The sequence below is a fragment of the Podarcis cretensis genome (genome assembly GCF_951804945.1).
Source record: "Podarcis cretensis genome assembly, chromosome: 5".
In the NCBI taxonomy this organism is placed as follows: Eukaryota; Metazoa; Chordata; class Lepidosauria; order Squamata; family Lacertidae; genus Podarcis; species Podarcis cretensis.
In genome coordinates, this window is record NC_137174.1 from 102,504,661 (window position 1) to 102,519,501 (window position 14,841).

At 55.4% G+C, this 14,841-nt stretch overlaps 1 protein-coding gene across 1 annotated transcript; it reads right to left on the minus strand.

The window, feature by feature from the left end:
* Window positions 1–2,931: 2,931 nt before the first annotated feature.
* LSG1 (large 60S subunit nuclear export GTPase 1) lies at window positions 2,932–13,245 on the minus strand. Its single transcript, XM_079978361.1, has 14 exons — window positions 13,107–13,245; window positions 11,929–12,055; window positions 11,729–11,849; window positions 10,738–10,824; window positions 10,326–10,412; window positions 9,360–9,420; window positions 8,317–8,496; window positions 6,952–7,365; window positions 6,734–6,835; window positions 5,924–6,067; window positions 5,349–5,472; window positions 3,946–4,025; window positions 3,591–3,767; window positions 2,932–3,349 (listed from the first exon to the last, which is right to left on the minus strand). The coding sequence occupies exons 1-14, from the start codon at window positions 13,197–13,199 to the stop codon at window positions 3,179–3,181; spliced, it is 1,968 nt and encodes a 655-aa protein (XP_079834487.1). The 5' UTR covers window positions 13,200–13,245; the 3' UTR covers window positions 2,932–3,178.
* Between the last annotated feature and the right edge of the window lie 1,596 nt (window positions 13,246–14,841).

Genomic DNA, 14,841 nt, shown 5'->3' on the forward strand with positions numbered 1-14,841 from the left:
AAAATAAGTTCTTAACCCAAGGTACCACTGTATAAGCTTTCGTATCTGAAGAAGTGTGCATGCACACAAAAGCTTATACCCAGAACAAACTTAGTTGGTCTCTAAGGTGCTACTGGACAATTTTTTTTATTTATTTCAACTTTCTGACAGTAAGAGCTCTTCACCTGTGAAACAGTCTCCCTCTGGAGGTGGTGGACTCTCCTTCCTTGGAGGTGTTTAAGCTGAGGTTGGGTGGCCACCTGTCAGGGGTGCTTGAGCTGAGATTCCTGCATTGCAGAGGCTGGACTAAATGACTCTGGGGGTCCCTTCCAACTCTACGATTGTATGACTAGCAAAATGGATGCCACCCACCAAGCTGCTCTGTCCGTTTCACAGTCCCCAGGCGAAGCACAACGTGAAGATCCTGCTGAGCTGCAAGCAAAGGCCTCCCCCAAGGCCTCCCCCCCCCATGCCCCTCAACCTGTGCCCCTTCCAGAGAGCCCCCCACAGCACCGCCACGGAGACTGCCTTGCCTGGAGACGCGGGCTGTATTGTGCGCTCCCTTATCGCAATAGGAAAAGCCAATTCAGGAGGAGAACTTCCTCTCTCCAGAGAGGCTCCCGGCTGCTCCATTGTCCACTGGCCCTCGCTGCTGCTGCTGCTGCTGCCGGGAGGCACTGGCCAGGACATCCATCTCCGCTGCGCAGACTGAAGGGGCCTCTTATCAGCCCGGCCTCCCAGGAGGGCATCCGGCAGGGATCAATGGGCTTCTCGCCCACCCAGCTGCTGTGGGTGCAGAGGAGGAGGAGGAGGAAGGGAGCGGACCTCCAAAAAGAGCCCAGCAGCAGGATGGGGCCAAGCAGGACCTCATCCAGTCCAGACTCTGGTTACAGTGTCCAGGCAGACGCTCCCAAGGGGAAAAGCCCAGAACTGGAGCACAACAGGCTGCGATGGCGACTCCCAGAAGCCGGTCTACACTGGCACATCGTGGAAGGAGCACAGACTCATCCTGGTAGCTGAGATTCTTGCACTGCAGGGGGTTGGACTAGATGACCCCTGGGACCCCCTCTACCATTCTAGGATACTATTCAATGATGACTGAAGCAGCTCTGGTCAAGTGCTCCTTCTGCTCTGGGTGTCTGTTAACAGTCGTAAAGTGGGGGTGGGTCTGGAAGCTAAGAAAAAAACAACAACCCATCTTTTTACTCCAGATCGATTAACAGAAGTGAGGCTCATTCGCAAAGCATTCCCGTAATACTGCAGATCTTTGTGGTTCTCTCCTGATTAATACCTAAATAAAGGTGCCCCCGTGTGGTGAAAAAGGAACAACCACAGATGCTTCCTAGTGGCTAAAATAGGCAGCCAGTTTTTGCAGCAGGAATGTGATTTAGGCAAAGAATTGCCCACAAGAGAGAAACTGGAAGAGATTCCTGAGGTTGCTGTTAGATTGTTCTGTTTTTAAAAATGGAAGCATCAGTTTCCCCACAGAACGCCCCCCCCCCCCGCATATGTTAAAAAGGGGGCAATGCTGCCCAGTCCCCCATCTCCTTGGGGCCCCCACCCTCTGCACTGCCACTCCCTCGCTTGCAGAAAAGTGCTTCTTAAAACTGCCCCCCCCAATAGCCTGGCGTACGTAACCCCCTGGGGAGGGGGGCCCAGAACCAGCTCCCTCCTCCACTCCCACCCAGACTGAACTCCGGCTTCCCAGGACAAGCCTCCTGCCAGTCTTGCCTGCAAAGGCAACTGGGAGCAGCTCCTTAAAAAACCCCTGCTCATTTGAAAAACGCAACGCTCTTCCTCCTCTGATGGACCTCAGTAACATGTTGTCACCACAACCACCCCACAAATTCCCACTAGGCTGAAAAGGGAAAGGAACTGCCAACAGCAGCAGCAGCAGCAGCAGCAGCAGCAGCTGCCACAAGCCCTGATGCCCCTCCATATCCCATGCCCAAGCCCTGATGCCCCTCCATATCCCATGCCCATGCCAGGCAGCCAAGGAGAGGAGACCTTGCAGAAGGCATTTTGCCCCACAGCAAGGAAGGAAGGAAGAAGGAAGGGGGCTTCCAAGGCGGGTTTGCAAGTGACGACCGGGCTGGCAAGGAGGAGAGGAAGCAAAGGAGGGCCAGGTCTCTGCTCCTGCCCTCCTGCCCCCTGAGCATCGACAGTGGGGCCCTGCTGCCCCCAAATTCAAGCAGGGCTGCAAGGATTGTTTGTGTGCCCAAAGCCCCCACTGCACAAGCCTTGGCCTTCAGCACCCTCTCCTGCCGGAGAAGGGCTGAGTCTCCTGCAGCTGTAGAGAGGTGCATCACTCCTCTTCCTTTGCTGCTGCCCATAGCACCCATCATCCCAGAATTGCAGAGTTGGACCCCCAACGGCCAGCTAGTCCAGCCCCCTGCAATGTAGGAATCCCAGCTGAAGAATCCCTGACAGGTGGCCATCCCACTTCTGCTTTAAAACCTCCAAGGAAGGAGAGCCCACCCGCTCCTGAGCAGCTCTCACCGCCAGAAATATCTTCTGGGTGTTTAGTGGGAATTTCCTTTTTTGCCACTGGAATCCACTGGTAGAAAACAATCTGGCTTTGGAGATGCCCCTCTCCCAGCTGGGGAGGGCCCAGGACCCCAGGCAGGTGGCAAAACATCCTGGGGGGAAAGGCTGGGTGGCAGAGGGGGCCCTTTTCACAGGCCAAAAAGAAAGAACTTGAAGTCCTGCCCGGAAGACAGGCGGGAATGGGCAGTGCCCAGAAAGGAGCGCTTTCAGGCTGGCAAAGCAGAATCAGAGCTTCCCTCTAAGAACCCTTGGAACGGCCGTTTGTCGAGGGTTCTGGAAACAGTGGCTGCAAGGGGGTCTGGTGCCATGGGGGGGGGAGGTGTCAGAAAGTGCACCTGAATGGTTAGGACAGGACAGGGTCGCATCTCGATCTACCTGCCACACTTGCAGAAAGACAAGGATGGCAAAGGTAAGAAAGATTTATTGCCAGCAAGTGGAGAACGGCCTCCTGCTCCAGGCTTGGGCCAGGAGGTGAAGTGGGTGCCAAGCAGCTCCTCCTCCTCTTCCAGGCGCTTTGACCAGAGAGCCTCTCCTTGGTCAGGCCCGCCAAGGGACAGTCCCCTGCCTGGGGAGGGGGGAGTCCAGCCTCTTCTTGCCTCTCTTCTCTGGCGGAGGCGAGATCCTGCCCAGAGAGGGGCAGAGGCGCACAGAGTCAAGCCTCCAGGTGCTTGGTGATGCGGCGGATCTTCTCCTTCTTGTTCCTGTTGCCGTGCTTCTTCCAGGGTTTGCCTCGGGCGTCCTCGGCGCCGGTCGCGGAAGAGGGGCCTCCCACTCGGTTGCCCATCAGGCACTGGCTGCCTCTGGTCAGGGCCCGGACGTTCTCCTGGGAGAAAGAGGCAGGCTGTGTCAAGGGGGAGCCTCCTGGTGACATGGGGGGCACAGGCCCACCTGGGGAGCCAAGAGGCCAAGTTGTGTGGGCAAAGAGGAAGGCAGGGGGCAGCCCAAGAGGCCAAGCAGGATTTGACCAGGTGCACCATATTTCACCAAGCAGGTGTCAGAGCAGAGCAGGTTCCTGGTTTGTTCCCCCCCCCCCGCCCCCCGCATGCACGCACACAGCCCCTGACCTGGTGGAAGAAGGCAGAGTCCACCACATTCTCGATCTGCTTTGCTCTGGGGCTCCTGCCAGGCAGCCCCCCGGCCTCACGCTGCCCAGCCTTGCTCTGCAAGGGGCATCTTTCGTGACGCAACTGGAAGTCCTGGGGGTCAGTGCCAGGAGGTGGGTGGCAGTAGAGCAGCTTGCCCTGTGAGAAAATGGGGGGCAGGGGGAGAGGCAGGCAGCAGGAGAGGGAGAAATGAAAGTCAAGACATGGGGAAGTTAAGGATTCCATCTCCCCACCAGGACACATTTATTTACTCCGTTTCCAGCACGCCCCCCCCCCTAGAGCCGAGTGTCGGGGCTCAGGAGTCCCCAGCACTTACACTGACGTAGTCCTTCAACACATAGCGGGCCGAGCGCGGCTGATCAGGCTGCCCATGATCTGTCATGAAGCCTCTCATGTCTTGGGCCAGGCGGAAGGAAGGGAGGAAAGAGACAAGGAACTTTTTAGCTTAGAGAAAGGGCAAGTATCAGGTGACATGGTAGAAATCTATAAAATGAGGCATGGCATGCAGAACACAGAGAAGGTGTCTTCCCTCTCTCCTAACACTAGAACTCAGGGGCATCCCATGAAACTAAAAGGACCGTTCAAGACCCTTAAAACAATCTCCTTCTTCACGCAGTGCAGAGTGAAACCCTGGAACTCCCTGCTACAGGAGGCAGTGATGACCACCCATTTGGACAGCTTTACAAGAGTATGCGATGAATTCATGGAGGAGACGCCGATCGAAGGCTCCCAGCCACAGCCATTACGTGCCACGTCCATGGCTGAAGGCAGCCATGCTTCTGAATACCAGCTGCTGCTGCTGCTCTTGTGCTCACGTTCTGCTCCCTGGCTCCCCACTGTGGGCATCTGGGTGGCTCCTGGGAGAAGAGGCTGCTGGGTGAGACAGGTCCCCTTGGGCCTGATCCAGGTGCAGGCTCTTCTGATGTTTGTATGGAGAGGACAGGGCAGGCTGCCACAGAAATGAGCCAGAGCAGCTCTGGCAGACAAAGGGCTCTGCGCCAGGGGATTCTGTGCCAATGCCTAAGCGCTGCTGAAAAGGGTTCTCTTCCACCAGGCCTATGCAGGCGGCTAAGACATCCCGTTGTCCACTTTTAACTTTGTTGTTGTTGTTGTTAACTTTGTTGTTGTTGTTATTCTTATTCTTATTCTTATTCTTATTATTATTTATACCCCACCTTCCCCAGCCAAGACTGGGCTCAGGGCAGCTAACACCAAATATAAAAACAATTGAATGAAATACAGCTTAAAGAACAAGATTAAAATACAACATTAAAACATTAACATGCAGCCTCATTTCAGTGGAAACTCAAAAACTTTTTTGGGGATAAAAACGTCAAGTCTTCACCACGGCTAACTATCCAGACTGGTCCTACATGGGCCAGAAAAAAGCCAGGGAAGTCCCCAAATAGGAGTTCCAACACAAAAGGAGAAAGGAAAAAAGAAAGAGGGGGAGGGGATCAAGTTGATTCCAAGCCAAAGGCCAGGCGGAACAACTGTCTTACAGGCCCTGCGGAAAGAAATCAGATCCTGCAGGGCCCTGGTCCCATGACACAGACAGACAGGATCTTTAGTGTTGTTTTATGTTTTGTTGAGACAACGCTATACAGAAGTTACTTTTCTAAATCCATAATCAAGTCAGCCCTTCCTGGGCCAAAGGAGGAGCACCCCTCGGAGGGAGCCAAACCCCAGCGCGCAGCCCCTCACAGGGCGGCAACTCACATCCATAGGCCGTCAGCAGCTCCTCGGACGTGGGCGGCCGATCGGGCGGCTCGTCCTCTCGAGGCCGGATGATGTTGATCCCGTAGGTGGCCTCCAGGACCGGCCGGGGGATGCGCTGGCAGACGTGGGGCAGTGAAGGAACAAGCGGTGGGGAGGGGGGAGAAGGGTGCCCAAGGCAAGACCAGGCCCCCCACCTCGGCAGCTGCCCTCCTCACCTCCCAAGACAGCTCTTTTCCTTGCAGTTGAGGCTGCCCCTCTCTGCTGCATCTGGAGGGGCACTTTCCTGAAACAGCAGCGAATCAGGAGATGCCCTGTCTTTGTGAGGGGGAGCAGGTGCAGCTGCCCATCTCCTGCCCACCTCAGTCTGAACACCTGCCCTTCCTGGCAAAGCTAGCCAAAGGTAACTGAGGGGAACTCAAGGCGACTGGAAAGCCCCCACCCCAATACAGCCAACTCCTGTCTGGGGCAGGGCTGAAGCTGAGGACCCCTGGCCAGCCTTGGCTGCTCTGCAGATGGAGAACTGACTGAGTTTATTCCCACCCACCCCCACCGCCAAGAAAAAAAGCAAAGGATATGAGAGAGACGGGGGGAACGTGGTCCCTCATCTGGTCAATGGGCAAGATCCCGCTGCAGATCATTTCCGCCTTGGTGGAGACAAAGGAGGGCATCACCAGGCCAGGGCAGTCGCAGAGGCAGAGGGCCGGATCCACGTACAGCGTCTACAGGGGGGCGGGAACAGCAGAGGCGCTCAGCTCCGGCTCCCCTCAGGTACCAGCCCCCCAGAGCCCAAGCTGCCTCTGCTGAGCAGAGCAGGCAGCTATGGAGGACCAGCGCCAAGCAGCGCAAACGCAGCTGGGGCTGGCGGAAGCTCCTGGCCTGGCTCCCATGCTGCGCCCGCCACTCCCTGGAGGCTCTCCTTGGCCTCCGCTCCAGCTCCTGCTCTGCTTCCTTAAGGTAAAATCAGAAATTGGAAGGTGCCTTGGCAGCAAGCAAGGAGGAGGGCAAGGCCAGGATGAGAGTCCGGCAGGACTCAGGACTGCTTGCAGGAGGGGGAACAAGCGCAGGAGTCCAGGAAGAAGGCAAGAGCAGAGACTCTGGGGCCCACCCCACCCCCACCCCCTGCCCTCCTAACCTGCTCCTAGGAGATGGGGAGGCCTGTGGGAGTGGGGCCAAAGAGGCAGCTGGGGCAGCCACGTCTACTCTGCCACAGCTGGAATTTCCCCAAAGGCGAGGGAGCTGCCCTGGCAGGTGCAGAGAACTTCCTCCCACGGAAGCGGGGGCCCCTGCAGGACTGGTCCAGCCCTCACCCCTGCCCCTCCCGCCCTGGCAGCAGCAGCAGCAGCGGCAGCAGCCATACCCTCCACAGCCGGTCAGCCAGGCAGTACCTGGAAGTGCTTGGTGTGACCCGGCGTGGCCGACACAGAGACCTTCTTCTTGCCCAGGATGGTGTTGATGGTCGAACTCTTCCCGACGTTGGGGTAGCCCACCTAGGGAGAGAAGGGAGGAAGCGGCTGGCACAGAGGCAGGCCTGGCACACCGGCTCCTCCCTGCAGCACCAGAGGAGGGACAAGCAGCCCGGCTCCAAGGCGGTCCCCCAACTCACCAGCCCAACAGTGACTTCACCTTCCCTGGCCTTCCTCCCGGAGTGAAGCGTCCTCAGGATCTCCAGGAGTTCCTCCTTTTGCACTAAGCGGCTGCTGTTCCTGAGCGGCTGGCCCTGAGGGGGTCCTGCTGCCCTCGGGCTCTGGGGGGAATCAGTTCTGCTTTGCCCCACGGACCCAAGAGGGGCTCTGCTCTCCTCGTCTTCAGAGCAGGTCAGCCAGGCGTCCTCCTCCTCCTCTTCCGCACAGTCCTCATAGACGTCGCTGCCTTCCTCTTCGCTGCTGCCGGGCTCTTTGTTCCCAGGAGGCCACGAGAGAGCGCCGGGTCCCCTTTCCACGTGGCGACTTGAGGTCTGCATCTCCTCCTCGCTGGAATGGTCCTCATCCAGGCCTGGCTCTTGCGCAGCTTCTGACCCCTGAGCAAATGGGACAGAATTCAGGGTAGGTGCCTCTGCCTGCAGGCTCAGCAGAACACAGCCAGACACTGGTTTTCATTAAACAAGTCTGGAATCGCACCTCTTGCAGCTGCAACGAAAAGGCTGGCTACCAGAATTAAAGACTTAGAATGTAGAAGCACGAAACACAGAATGCATGTTACCCGGAAAGTGGAGCTAGCTTGTTTCCTGCTGCTCCAGAGGGTGAGACTCGAATCAAGGGATTCAAACGGCAAAAAAGGAGATTCTGACTCAATGTCAGGAAGAACTTTCTGGTGGTAAGAGCCATTTGACAGTGGAACGGTCTCCCTTGGGAGGTGGCGGACTCTCCTCCACTGGAGGTTTTTAAGCAGAGCTGAGTTGCCCATCTGTCAGGGGTGCTTCAGCTGAGATTTCTGCACTGCAGGGGGCTGGGCAGGATGGTTCCTGGGATCCCTCTCTTCTAACTCTATGAGTCTATGAAATACCAACTAATGCCTGCCTGATCACCTCCCTGTGGAGGCCAAAGGAAAATCCACAGGTACATGAAGCCCAACCTGGAAGGGAGAAGAACAGGGGACTACAGAGCCACCTCCCAATTCTGGTGCCCTCCAGATCTTCTGGCTGCTGGGGTGGAGGCCGACTGTGACGGAACCGGCTCACCGCTTATGCCCCATGGAGGTTAAGGTGGAACCCCACTGCTTCTGCCCCATGGAAGGCTGAGCTTCTCTTGTGTTGCAGGGATGTCCAGGGACCTTTCTAAGAGCCTGAGCACCTTCTCTTCCACAGAAAGTGTTTTGATCCTGGGAGTATTTGCAAGGAAAGGATCCTGCATGCCCAGGGGCAGGGAGGTTCTTTAGAAAAAGGAACGTTCTGAAAAGCCAAAGCCTTGAGCGCTGCCCCTGTGGAAGCTGCTCCCTCCGCCCGGCCGCCTGCCCCCGAGGCGTCTGCTACCTGAGAGCTGTCCTCTGCCAGGCGCCTGGCCTCCTCCAGGGCAGACCAGAAGACCACGCGGACCCCTTCGTCCTGGAAGAAGCGGGCCCAGGCGCAGCGCTGCTCCTCACTCAGCAGGTCGGCCTTGTTGAGCAGCAAGAGGTTCTCCTTCTCGGGGCTGATCTCTTTGGCGTAGCATTCCTGGGAGGAGGCAGCAGAATCACCCTCCAGACTCAGGGAAGAAAAGCAGAGGGAGAAGAGCCCCGTGGGGGGGGGAGGGGCCTCCATCCCAGGGGCCTCCTGAGGCCTCCCTGCATGGCCAAGCCCCACCCGCCCCACACTCCGCAACAACTGGGCCCATGGGAGAGATGTGGGGAGTGCCCGTGCAGAGCGGCAGGCCAAAGCGGCTGGCTGGGCATCCTTGGGAGGTGCGGCGGTTGACAGGCGGGCCCCTCTGTCCACCCTGGAGGGTGATTTGCGCTATTTAAGGGTGTTGGGAATATTCTCCTTTGCTGGGGTGGGAAGAGGGGCTGGACCAGATGGGCTTCTCAGGTCCAGAAGGCTCCCCTTCCCCTTCCCCCAAATGATGGGGAAGGACAGGAGCTCAGAGGCAGAGCACTGGCTTTGCAACCAGGAGTTCCCAGGTCCCAGCCGTCTCCTTCCGTATAAGGGCTGGGACTGCCCCGACTGGAAGCCTGGAGAGCCGCTGCTGCCAGCCAGTGTAGACACTAGATAGACCAAGGGTCTCGCCCAGGATAAAACAGCCTCCTGTGCTCCTGAAGAGTCTGGGCAGAGTCTGGGTTTGCTTGGCACACAGCAACATAGGAAGCTGCCTTATCCTGAGTCACACCCCTGGTATTGCCCGCACTGACTGGCAGCAGCGGCTCTCCAGGCTTCCAGGCAAGGGACTCTCTCCCAGCCCTCCCGGGAGATGCCATCGGCGATCTAACCTGGGAGCTGCAGCACAGAGCAAGGAGCCAACTGAGCAGGGAACAGGACAACCCCCCACCCCCCACCCTGAGCAGCTGCCCAGTAAATCCCGCTCCCCGGCTCGCTTCACCTACCAGATCGCAGCATCGGAAGAGAAGGGGGTTTCTGGCATCCACAATCTGAACAACAATATCACTGCAAGAGGAAAGGGAAGGGGCGGCTGCTTCACTGGCCACTAGCTCCCCCCTCGCCTCAATCAGGGAGGAGCAGCCCAGGTTGGAGAGACAACCATAGCAACAGCATGTAGCTATTCAGATGGGGGAATCCCAGCTCCAGCAACTCAGGCACTTTCACACAGCAGCCCCTGGCAAGGGCTTTTGCGGCCCGAAGGCATCTTGGCTGCCTTCACACTGAGGCCTCTGGAACGGGAATCTTTTTCTTTTTAATAGTTTTTTAAAATTAAAATTTCAATTTATACATCTCAAACTAAACATTTTACAAAATACCATATATCCAATGACTTATCTCCTCCTCCTTCCATGGTTCATTTTACTTATCTATCATTCCTGCATATTTTACTGTAACCATTTTAGTCAATTTTCCAACTTACTTCATTCAAACATTAACCACACTGTTGAATTTATCTTGAGGCTGCCAGCGTCTTTAGCTGTGCACAGTTATTTCCCAAGTACTCAGCAAAGATTTGCCACTCCTCTTTAAAGAGATGTTCTTCTTGCTCTCTTATTCTATATTTTAAACCTCATTCTGCAAATTCTATCATCTCAAGCTGCCAGTCCTCCGTGTTTGGGACCTCTGCCTCACTTTCCATCTTTGGGCTAACAAAACTCGAGCCGCCATTGTTGCATACATAAATAATTTTTTCTGACGCCTGGGAACTTCAGTCTGAACTCTTCATAACAGCCTCTGGACCTTTTGGGAATGTTGCTTTAAACATGCTTTTCAACTCATTATAAATCATTCCCCAATATTCTTTAACCTTTTTACATGTCTCTGGAACAGGATTCCAACCCATTCCCACCACCAGCACCAGCAAGTGGCTTCCCAGTGAGGGAGAGCCACAGGGCAATGAGCAGCTTTACCTTCTTTCAAGGACTCGCCACAGCTGGCGCCAAAAATCCAAGTTCCGCTCAAAGGGGGTCAAAAGGAGTTTCTGTTCTTCCTCCAGACTGGAATGTAAGGCGGGAAAGGAGGAAGGAGGAGAGTGTTAGAGGCCAGGATGATTCCCCAGGTCAGAGGCTTCTGATCTGGACTAACAGCTTTCTAACTGAGGCAACAGCATTCGAGAGGGAGGCGTACTGAACCGCCTGTTGAATATTGCTGCTGCCCCGGTGGGCTTCTTGATCCCTGCCCACACTGGCTCATGGCTCCACCCTGTGAAAATCCTCGACCGAAAGAAACCTGAGATGTTGTGCTCCCAGGTGGCGCCAGGGGAAATGCAAGCCCCCAGAGGCCCAGGCCCCGCAAGAGGAAGCAGCAGCAGGGGGCACTTACCGGGCGAGCCGCCTCCTCCACTCCAGGAAGCTGTCTCTTTCTGCTTGGTTCAGCATCTCAGGACTGGTCCGCTTGTCCCAACGTGGCCTGCTCTCACCAGACACAGGGGAAGTCATCAGCAAAGGCAGATTATGGGGGTTTTATCATTATGGGGGGGTGGAGGGAAAGAGATTTCATGCTTTGCAGAGCTTTCCTCCCAGCGGATATCAGGATAGTGGAATTCCACGTTACCATAAATTCTTGCTTCCCTAAAGCATCTGCAGTTTGTTTCAGGACAGCAGCACACACACCCTAGTTTGGTGGTCTGTGGTAGGCTCCAGACACAATATTATTTGTGTATCTTTACCTTTGCTTTTATATTTAGCCAACTGCTCTCCACAGAACTATCACGTTCACTCTCCCAGAGGTCTGTACAGGTCCATGTTTTCAGGACCCATCTTATATTTCTATAGTTTTAAGTTGTTTTTAATATTGTTTATAAAGCTGTACCCCACCCTGCAACCAAAGAGTGAAGGGTTGGTAATAAACAAACAAATGATAATTAAGTCACTCTTTCCTTGTTTCCCTTTCTATTGCATCCATTCTTTTTGATCAAGTCACAGGATTCAATTCCTACATCCCAATCACAGGAGTCATCCCAAGTCTGAGCTTAGTTTAACAAGCCACATTTTACTTTCTTGTAGTAAGTGGTCAAGCTCCTATTTCCATACTCTGCTCATCAGCACAGAAATATCAAAAGCTATGAATATTATGTTCTCTTTTACAGCTTTGACCGCAAACAGCATTTTCAAACCAGAGAGATCTCTTGCCATTACAACCACACTACAGGTTGTGTCTCTCTGGTTCTTGGACTTTCCACTCTCATGTTTTATGTGGCACAGAAATGCTACTAAACCGGCAGCACCCTCAGGCTGCAAATAACACAGGGGATGTGGGTGGCAGCACAGAACGTGAAAGGTCCCCAGCACCCTGAACTCTGCAACAGACTCACCTTCTTGGGATGCACAAGAAGTGCTTGTTCTGCTCATGCAACTCTTGGATCTTCCGGGTCTCTTCCTTTGTCAACAAACCAGTCCGAGCCTCAGGAGGAACAATCTTGATGTTCAGCTTCTCTGCAGAGCAACAGAAGCTGTCAAGAGCAGCAAAAGTGTCAGGATATGGAACACAGGAACATCCTCGCCAAGGACTCACCTGCCACAAATTCAGTTCCTGCCAGCTCAGCGGTAGCCAAGAACTCCTCCAGCGAGTTCTGCTCGGTGACGGACTGAAGGTTTAGCCGTCCCCAGTCGTACCCATCGTTCAATTCGCTGGTGTGCAGCTGTGAGGGAAAAGCCCAGGACTTCCTTGAGCTGTCATCAGAGCAGAGCATTTGAACCCCCTCGCCAGGCCAGCTGCAGGGCCCACCTAGGCCAGCCTCATGTTTCCAGAAACACCTGGCCAGATGTTTCCAGGAAGCTTCTGGGCAGGGCAAGATGGCTACCGCCGCCTGTTCTCCAGTGCTGCCTTGGCACAAGGAGGTTCTGCTTTAGCTGCTTTCCAAACATGGGAAGCTGTCCCCCACTGAGAAGGGCTGGCAGCAGCAGCAGCAGCTCTCCAGTGTTTCAGATGGGGGGGGGGGGCAGGTGATTCCCCACCCTGCCTGGAGATGCTGCTGGGGGCTGAGCCTGGGGCGGTCTGCATGCGGAGCCTTGGAAGCCCACGTGGCCCAGGAGCAGAAAAGGGGGGTCTGGGAGTGGCAGGGGGTGAGGGGGACAAGCAGGGCTGGCATCCCCACCACCTCCTCCTCAAGCCTCCACTCCTCATGGCTGAGCTGCAGGGAGAAGAGGAAGGTGGGGGAGAGAAAGACTATCTCTTTTTCATGCTTTACTAGTTGAAACATTGTATAAAAGAAATAAGCAGTAATTGTTAAAAACAAAATAAAGAATAGCAAATAAACAATCATTTGTTCCTAAATTGATACTGTATTTGCTTTGTACATCTTTCTGCAGCTATTTCTGACATGACCTCCGATCTTCCCATTATGTTCTCAAATGGGATTTCTTGAATGCGCACCTCGCTTTATTTTCTCCATATTATTTAACCTACTTCATGTTCTATAAAATTATCCTATTTGCATACAGCAGCTCACTCGATACTTGCCAACCGATTCATGTTTTGACCACGTTCTTTTACACAGCCTTTGCATAGAGTTTCTCAGGCTCCTAGTGCAGGGGAGCTTCCGGGGAGGGGGGCGATCGCACCCAGCGGAGCCTCCCTGCTCAGGCGCAGTCTACCTCTGCCGCAGCCCGGCCTCGCAGGGAGCCACGGACCCCACCGAGCTGGAGGGCGCCCCCCGGAGCCATCTAGTCGAGCCCCCTCGCGCCACTCACCCATCCCTCTGCCGCCCGGCGGCCCCCGCTGCGCTCCCGCATGAGCGCCCGGCCCAGCCCCGCCGCCGCCGCCGCCTTCTTCTTCTTGCCCATGAGGCCGCCTGTGCTGGGGGCCCCTCGGCCACCAACCGGAAAGGGGACTGCGATCGGCGGGACTCCTTCCGCGTCACGTGGCCGGGCTGAGCCAGTAGGAGGGCGCGGCCGGGCGCGTCGCGGAGGAGGCTCCGGCGGGAACCTCCGGCGGCGACCTGCAGTTCCGGCGGCTTCCTCCGCGCGCCGCCAGGGGGCGTCCGAGGCGCGGGGAAAAGGCGGCGGCGGCGGCGGCGGCGGGGAGGGCGAGGGGCCACGTGACCTCCTCCCGGGCCTGGTCGGGCCGCCCAGTGGGAAGGGAGGGGCCCCCCGAGGGCATCTAGTCCAGCCCCGGCAAGGCAGGACCGAGGACCGCCCCCCCCCGTCCCACAGCACCACCCGCCTCCCACTGGGCCACTCCGCCCCTTTTCCAGCCGGGGGCCGCTGCTCCCTCCCTCAGACCTTGGGGGGGCCGGACGCGATTTTGAAGGGGGGAAATAGGAGCGAATTCCTGCGCCCCACCAAGAACCCAGAGAAGCACACGTTCTACTCATGTAAAAACACGCTGATTCCTGGACCGTCTGCGGGTCGGATTGAAAAGGCGATTGGGCTGCATCCGGCCCCCGGGCCATAGGTTGCCAACCCATGCTCTTGGGCTTGCCCATCAGAAGGTCAGCGGTTTGAATCCCTTCGACGGGGTGAGCTCCCGTTGTTCGGTCCCTGCTCCTGCCAACCTAGCAGTTTGAAAGCACGTCAAAGTGCAAGTAGATAAATAGGTACCACTCCAGCGGGAAGGTAAACGGCATTTCCATGCGCTGCTCTGGTTCGCCAGAAGCGGCTCAGTCATGCTGGCCACATGATCCGGAAGCTGTACACCGGCTCCCTCGGCCATTAAAGCGAGATGAGCGCCGCAACCCCAGAGTTGTCTGTGACTGGCCTTAACTGTCCAGATGTACCTTTACTTTTACTGACCTATGCTCTAGAGCAGGAGAAAAGCTTGCTCCCTCCTCCATGTAGCAGCCCTTGAGATATTTGAAGATGGATATCTTACCTCCTCTCAGTCTCCTCTTTTTCAGGCTAAACATATCCAGCTCCTTCAATCATTCTTCATAAAAGTTTCCAGACCCTGGATCATGTTGTTTGCCCTCCTCTGAACATGTTCCAGTTTATGAACATCCTTCTTAACTTGTGGTGCCCAGAACTGAACAGTGTTTAAAGTATGGTCTGGCCAAGGCAGAATAGAGTGGGACTATGGCTTCCCTTGATCTAGACACTATAATTATAATTATTATAATTATTAATTATTTTTATTATTATCTGTTCCCTGCCCATCTGGTTGGGTTTCCCCAGCCACTCTGGGCGGCTAGACTGCTGATGCAGCCTAGAATAGCATTGACTTTTTTTGCTGCTGCATCACACTGTGGACTCATGTTCAGTTTGTGGTCTACTAAGATTCTGAGATCCTTTTCATATATCTTGCTAGTAGGCCAGGTGTCCCCCATCCTAAATTTGTGCATCTGGTTATTAAAGTGCCCCCACCCTATAGAAAGCATTATCCAGAATAGTGCTTTGCATGGCCACTAAGTAAAAGTCAGAACAGTAACAATTAATTGCACTCCCCCCCCCAAAAAAAAAATCCAGTTTAAACTATTCAATTCTATTCAAT

What these genes read in the sequence shown, in the direction of transcription:
- LSG1 (XM_079978361.1), bottom strand. Translation starts at nt 13,199, where the DNA reads ATGGGCAAGAAGAAGAAGGCGGCGGCGGCGGCGGGGCTGGGCCGGGCG. An exon ending in TTCTTGTGCATCCCAAGAAG is followed by an intron (nt 10,825 to 11,728) that starts GTGAGTCTGTTG and finishes TGGTGAGAGCAG; the next exon opens with GCCACGTTGGGACAAGCGGA. An exon ending in ACTCTGCCTTCTTCCACCAG is followed by an intron (nt 3,350 to 3,590) that starts GTCAGGGGCTGT and finishes TCTTTCTCCCAG; the next exon opens with GAGAACGTCCGGGCCCTGAC.